The sequence below is a fragment of the Bidens hawaiensis genome, unplaced genomic scaffold, assembly GCF_021521415.1.
Source record: "Bidens hawaiensis isolate Kalapana, Puna unplaced genomic scaffold, B.hawaiensis_p1.1 tig00032448_1, whole genome shotgun sequence".
Lineage (NCBI taxonomy): Eukaryota > Viridiplantae > Streptophyta > Magnoliopsida > Asterales > Asteraceae > Bidens > Bidens hawaiensis.
Window position 1 is genome coordinate 4831 of NW_027495528.1, and position 7529 is coordinate 12359.

The following is a 7529-nucleotide window of genomic DNA, read 5'->3' on the forward strand; positions in this document are numbered from 1 at the left end:
ACCGGTTCGGGTCCGGTTCGGGTCCACCGGTTCGGTTCCAGGAACCGGTTTTGTTGATCAAGTCTATACTGGGTCAGCCGTCCTCTGTAAAAAAAAAAATCTTTAGGATTACTATAATGTAAATATTCCGACCGACCCTTGTAAGTATGCATCAAGAATTAACTTAAAGAATTTACGACCCCTGTAAGAAAATTTCATGGATCCGCAAATATTTGAAACAATTAATTACAATAATAATTAATAAAGATCATAATAATAATATGTCTGCAGTAACAAAATAATTGTATTTAAATGCCATTAAGAGAGTTATATTTCAGATAAATAATGTTTAGTGGATAATTAACTAGTTCTAATAAATTCAGATTCTTTATTTGTTACGAAAAATATGAAAGTTAGGATATAAATAAATAAATAAAATTTGTTTTCCGTATTTGACTTGAATTAGGAGATAAAAAAGATGATGTCACGAAAATTTGTTTTCCGTCTTTTACCCCCCCCCCCCCCCCCCCTCTTTTAATTTCCTTTCTCACAACAATCATCAAATCGAAAGAAAATAGTAACGAGCAATAGCAAACAACTAAGTATATCTGGCAAGTCTAAGTCAGTCAACGAGTCTAAGCAAGAGCAATATGAACATTTGTAAAATATTTTAAGATGTCGCCATTGTTATTTTACATATGGGTCAAGGTACGAATTCCTAACAACTTTATTTGTACGAATTTTGATTTCCTCAACACGTAGTAGAATATACGGATTCGGCTTTTCGTGACTTGACTCTTTATAACACATTCACACAAATTAGATATTGTTACTTTGAAACTTTTATACTAAATTAAATATTGTAATAGTAGTATTGTTATATTAAATGTGACACATAATGCTAGTAATATAAAAGATATAACTATTATTAAGTTTTAGCTTATGTGTACATGAATGCATTCTTTTTGTGTACGTTAGGTTACAGGGCTTTGGGGAGTACATGAAAGACGGCTCGAGCGTTTCAAAAGACATCCGAATTTGATAAACGTTATCAAGTTTCCTTGTAGAGTTGTAGTTTGTTTTACGCATTGTAGCAAATAAACCATTTATGGTCGTGTTTTGGTTTATGATATTTGTATGTATGACACGTCAACCCTAGTCAAAATCACAGGGTCACAATATATAAAAGTGGGAGATTTTACCTTCATTATTCACATGTTTGGTGTGTACATCTATTGCATGTTGACTTCTTTAATCGAAAGTCAAAACGTTATAAAAAAAATCAAAGCGTTCTCGACCTGTGACCAAACCGAAAAGCTGATCTTTCGGTTATGGTACAATTTGAGCCAAAAATTAGCACAAAAGTCCAAAACTGACTCATGCACATCCCTATATAACCGCAAATAGAAACAAGCATGCGATTTAAAAAAGACGGTGCACATTTTTCTTCACTTTCATGTTCAACATTGGCTATAAACCACAGAGTGTGCACAAAATATTACGAATTCTATAAGCGAACGAGAAAGATTATGATGTGTAAAGATTTCAAGTTTTACAAGCGCATTCATGATAGTATCAAACGAAGGATCTCCCCCGAGAATTTGAATGATTTCTCTGTTTCTTCAAGACAATGGTTCTTCTCTTCTCTAGTCCAGTTCTGGTTATATCATAACAAGCGCGTTAAAAAAAACTTAAAGTTATGTTTTAATTCGATGGTGTTTTTTGAGATCATTTGTTAAAACTCGAGGATGTTTTCGACCCTTATAATTTTTTGTCAAGGACCCATTTATCTAAATGGATCAAATAGGTTGTAAACGGGTTATAATCAAGATAAATAAGCCTTAAACGGGTTGGAGAGTTTTTATAATGGGTTAGCGCGTCGCCCTGTTTAATCAAATGGGTTAAACGCCTAACGGGTCGCCATGTTTAATTAAAGGGAAATTGGATTTTATTAATCCTAACTTTCACAATTTGACCAGTAATAATCCCAGCTTAAAAAATTGCCTCTTAACAGTCTCAACTTGTAAAACTATTTTCCTCCACTTATCCTTATCTAACTGAGGTCTAACGTCATTAGTTTTTAGTGACGTGGCAGATGATGTGGACGCATACATGTAAAAAAACCATATATTATATTACATATAAAATTATAACTAAAAAATATAAAAAAATTTAATTAAGAAATAGTATAATAGCCGAGTCCGAACCGAGTTCGAGTTCGAAAAACTAATCACGAGCCGAATTCAAGCTTTAGAAATTGAGATCAAAATGAGCCAAACTCGAGCTCTATGTAAGTTAAAGGAGCCGAGCTCGAGCTCGGCTCGGGTCGGCTCGTTTGCACCCCTGCATGTTCTCTCTATGATCGAGCTCGACTCGTTTAACTTACACAAAGCTCAGGCTCGAGCTCAGATCATTTAACTTACACAAAGCTCGAGCTTGGCTCGTTTCGATTTCAACTTCTAAAGCTCGAGCACAGCTCATGGGTAGCTTTTCAAACTCAAGCTCGGCTAGTTTACTATTTCTTAATTAAATTTATATATTTTTTTAAATTATAATTTTATATATAATATGTGGTTTTTTTACACGTAGGCGTCCACATCATCTGTCACGTCACCAAAAACTAACATTAGACCCAGTTGGATCGGTGGAGGAAAATAGTTTACAAGTTGGGGACTGTACTAGACAATTTCTTAAGTTGGGATTATTACTGGCCAAAGTGTGAAAGTAAGGACTAATAAAATCCAATTTCCCTTAATTAAATGGGTTAACAGGTCAACCTGTTTAACCAAACGGGTGAATGGGTCGACCTGTCTAATTAAAAGCGTTAACGGGTTGACCCAAAGACGAACCGTAAAGAAACTGTAAGTCTTACCTCAGCAACTTTGTTCAACTTATCACGAACATTCTGTAAAAGTTGGGAAAGATCACCATCCCATTTGTAGAACTCCAATTCTTTTCCATTCAATATCTTCTCGGCTACCTATAAAAATTGCGATATATGAAATACAAACGATTGCATATATGCAGCGTGTCAGATGTGAACATTGAAATATATTAAAAATGTATAAACCTCCTAAACTCTTTATTTAAAAGATATTAGGCTATTATTGAAATAATATAGTTTTTTTATGCACATTACTAATTAGTAAAATCTTTTAAAAAATGTAACGTGTTGACCAGACCCGTTTGCGAACCTTTATAAACAAAATCTATTTAAAATATATAAACCTCAAAGTCTTTTATTTCAAAAACTAGGAAAAACTGTATAATAAAAAAAATAATATAAATAATTTGTAAAATAAATTTTTAAAATGTATACTTATCAGCCCGGCCTGTTTTTAACCTTTTTAAACGGTACGCGTGTGAACAATGATGTATATTTAAAATGTATAAACCTCCTAAATTTTTTTACTTCAAAACTAAGGCTATCATTGTAACACTACTTTTTTACATATTAACAACCTGCAAAAAAAAAAAATAAAGTGTGCACGCGTTGACCCGAACCGACCCGTTTGCTAAATTTTCTACAAGAAACAACTTTTACTAACCTTTTTACCGATCATTCGGCCACCAGCAGAGTGAGCAAAGTAAGTATTATAAAAATGGCAAATAAATGCTTGTGGATCTTTTTTTGATAATTCTTCAACATAAGCCGAATAATTGAGGCCCGGGGCTGAAGGCTCGGGTATCGAATAGCCCTGTTCTTCGAACCAGGCCAAATCTTTAGCCAAACTTTCGGCCCGTTCCAATCCAGTGTTCCTAAATTCAGCATCTGCAACAAAAAGCCCAAAAATTTATAAAGATTTAGCGCAAGTGAGATCACAAAAATCGGGTCAAATTTGGTACTATTTGACTTTTTGGGGTTGAAACGGGTCGGGTCCACTTGAGTTGACCCGATTTGTTCAAAAGGTTTGGATTTTAACGTTGATCACATTACACCATCACCAAACAACGCCAAAAATCTTGATTCCGAAATAAACTTATTTAAACATCAGATACTAAAATTGCTTTGACCACGAAAAGTCACGGGTTAAGTAAAAGGTCAAAATGAGTAGTTTTGGGGTTGAAACGGGTCGGGCTCATTTGGGTTGACCCGATTCATCCAAAATGCTGGCATTTATAAAACCGATATCATCACCAACCAAGACCAAAAATCTTGATTCAAACTAAATTTATCTAAATTTTTGATTATAAAATTACTTTTGACCACAAAAGTCAAAATATAAACATGTAAACTACATACTTTCGCATGATAGAGCAGTTTCTGGGAAAATTTGAGTGACTATGCTGCAAATTCAGAAAACCGCCAATGACCATGTCATCCCTAATAGATGTGACGCCTCATCCCGCGTTGTAAATGTTAAAAGTAACAATTTAGGAAACTATCATGTCTTATTTCTTTTAGTCTTTATTATTGTACCTTGAATTTAAACACACTACAAAGCTAGTGTTAACAAAAGCATGTATACAAAAACTTTTTAAAGAATCTACAAATCACTAAAATCATCATATTCCAATTCAAAATATTGCACCTATTTTTGTAGACTTTTGTGACTAGACAACAAAAGAATCTACAAATCACTAAAATCATCATATATTCATATTCTAATTCAAATCATTAATAAAAGTAGAGCACAAAACACAATTAGCCTCTATGTAAGGATTTATAGCACCAATCACTCATAAAAAAAAAGCATGACTATTTTATGAGACAGGCAAACAAACACCACTGTAAGGGTTTCAAAACATCATAAGGAATAAAAACTAGAAAACAGATCACCAATGTAAGGGTTTCCAAAAATCATAATTCAATTCAAATTAACAAAATTTCTTCACAAACACAATTAGCCTATGCAAAAATTTCTAAAAGCATGACTTTTATACACCATTTTCAATAAATAAGTCATAATGATAAATAAGTAACTATCTACTACCACATGTCATAACACTATAAGCTCAACCTACTTTTCACACTTCTCTTACAGTCTTACATCACCTTTCACTTCTTCATAATATTTTCAACTTGCAGAATCAAAGAAAATTAATTCATCTAATATTTTCTTTATTCAACCGTGTAGCACACGGGTTTCTAACCTGGTATATTATATAACTCAACTATGTAACAAAACACTTAGCCTATGCAAGATGTCCAAAAATCATGACTTTTACACACCCTTTTCAACTAAAACTCATAATCACACTCTTCTACAACCAACTCAATTATGGAAAAAAAAAAAACTCACATTCAGGGAAATCAGCCTTAATAAAGGTAGAGCACAAAACACAATAAGCCTATATAAGGATTTCTAGCACCAATAACCCACACACACACACACCAAAAAAAAAAAGAAAAAAAAAACACAATTATTTTATAGGGCAATTAAACAAACACCGCCGACACATTATTCCGACACCAGAAACGCATCATATGGGCCGTAGGATATGGCGAAATGCTCATATGGGCCGTATGGCATGGCGAAAATGATCATATGGACCATATGTCCGTATGGCATGGTGAAAATGGTCATAATGACGAAAATGTCCATATAGCCCATATGAGGGCCAAATCATACAGCTCATATGATGTATTGACCGACAAAGAAATGACTAATATGACCACTAAACCCATTAGCCCGTATAACCTTTTTTCGTCATGTCATATGACATGTATTATCATATGGCCTGTATGATGTGGCAGGTTGACCAGTTTACACTAATGGGGAGGGAATATCTAGCATCTTTAACACCACCCTATCTTTATACCCTTTTAAATTAAAAACTCATAATCACAATCTCTTAAACTCAATTATGTAACAAAAAATTTTTTAAAAAAAAAAAAAAAAAAAGCTCACATTCAGGGAAATCAGCCTTATCAACAATCTTTTATAAAATATAACTCAATTATGTAAAAACAAAAAAATTATTATAAAAAAGCTCACATTCAGGGAAATCAGCCTTATCAACATTCTTTTATAAAATATAAATCAATTATGTAAAAATAAAAAAATAATTTAAAAAAAAAAACTTACATTCAGGGAAATCAGCCTTCTCAACAACCTTCTCAAGAGTATCATACACCAACTTAGAATCCACCAAAAACCTCAAATACCCCTCAACACTAGGCTCCCATTTAACCAAAGGCTTCTCTTGAGCCTCTTTCTCACCTTCTTTAGCTTGATCTTTAGTATGCAACTTCATGGCCACAAACCTCATCTCCTCCACAAACCCTTTACCTTCCCCGGGATACCTCTTCACCGCCGCCGTCTCCGCCGCCGCCGCCGCCGTTGCCGGTTTCTTGAACTTTAACCCAAAAAGATTGAATTTTTGGCTAGGGTTTGAGATGGGTGTCATGAATTTTGATGATTTAGGGGTGGATATGACATGGGTTTTTGTTAAAAATGTTAAAGGCAAGTGGGTTTGTGAGATTGATGGGATTGAAGACATTCTTGAAGCAAAAAGTTGTGTGTTCATGGTGGTTTTTGAGTTAAAGATTGTAACTTTATGTACGGGTTTGATTGGTTATGTGATCTTGAAGGTGTATGTGTATAGTTTTGTTAATGGAAAGAGGAGATTGGATATTCTAGAGAGGAGAAGAGTATGGTGGGATTTTTGAGAAGAACATGTATGGAAGCTGTATGGCTGAAAATTATAAAAAGTGAGGATTTTGTGTTGGATTTGGATAAAATGTTTTAATTTATTTGTTCAAGGAAGAAATAATTGCCTTAAAGTAGGGGGGTTTGTCCGGATGTTTTCTTAGAAATTGGAAATTTTACCAAACGTCTTCTAGTCGTATTTGGTGGTGGGATAAAACTTGGTAATCATAAGGTCCTGAGTTCAAATCTCATAAGAGAGGTTTTTCTTAAATATTGAGTTTCTTCTAAATTGGTTGCTTGGTGGTGGATATGATCGTGTGGTACCACTGGTGGCACAATGATACTCCAGTGATCTGTGAGTGATCCAAATTAGTCGCTCAGAAAAAGAGTTGGAAATTTTAATATATAATCTTTATTTATTAATTAACATTGGTTTTACGTAGTAGTGTTGTAAAATCCCGACTAGACGTTGATTAATTCCTGCTTAATCGCTAATTCTCATTTGCTGATTAATTTTAGGCTAATCGGCCAATTAATTAGTCTATGGTCAAATCCGGTCAAAATCGGCGTTTTCGGCGAGATTCAGGCGATATTCGGGTAAAAATCAACTATTTCCGGCGAGATTCTGGCAAAATCAGTGGTTTCTGGCGAGTTCCGACAAAAATCAGCGGTTTATAGGGCCAAAATGTGTGTGTATGTATAAAACTGAAAATTGCTTATAAAAATGTGTGCGCGTTTATATAAAAAACTTAAAAATTATACATTAGCGATTTTTACAACACTGGTTTTATCATTATTAGTTGGGATGTGTGACACTAATAGGGTTGGTGGTTGATTACCAAATATAATTTTAAACACCTTCGGTTAGGAGGGTTTATGGGGTTTTGAATTCAAGTTCCACTGACAAGGAATAAAAGAAATTTGTTAAGAAAAAAAGTAGTGATTATGTGACTCAGC

The 7529-nt window shown here is 33.9% G+C and overlaps 1 protein-coding gene across 1 annotated transcript; it reads right to left on the reverse strand.

Annotated features, from left to right (window-relative positions):
• Nucleotides 1-1451: 1451 nt before the first annotated feature.
• LOC143583522 (heme oxygenase 1, chloroplastic-like) lies at nucleotides 1452-6628 on the reverse strand. Its single transcript, XM_077065809.1, has 5 exons — nucleotides 6037-6628; nucleotides 5832-5859; nucleotides 3528-3751; nucleotides 2852-2959; nucleotides 1452-1636 (listed from the first exon to the last, which is right to left on the reverse strand). Exons 1-5 carry the CDS (start codon nucleotides 6448-6450, stop codon nucleotides 1544-1546), a joined length of 867 nt encoding a protein of 288 aa, XP_076921924.1. The 5' UTR covers nucleotides 6451-6628; the 3' UTR covers nucleotides 1452-1543.
• Between the last annotated feature and the right edge of the window lie 901 nt (nucleotides 6629-7529).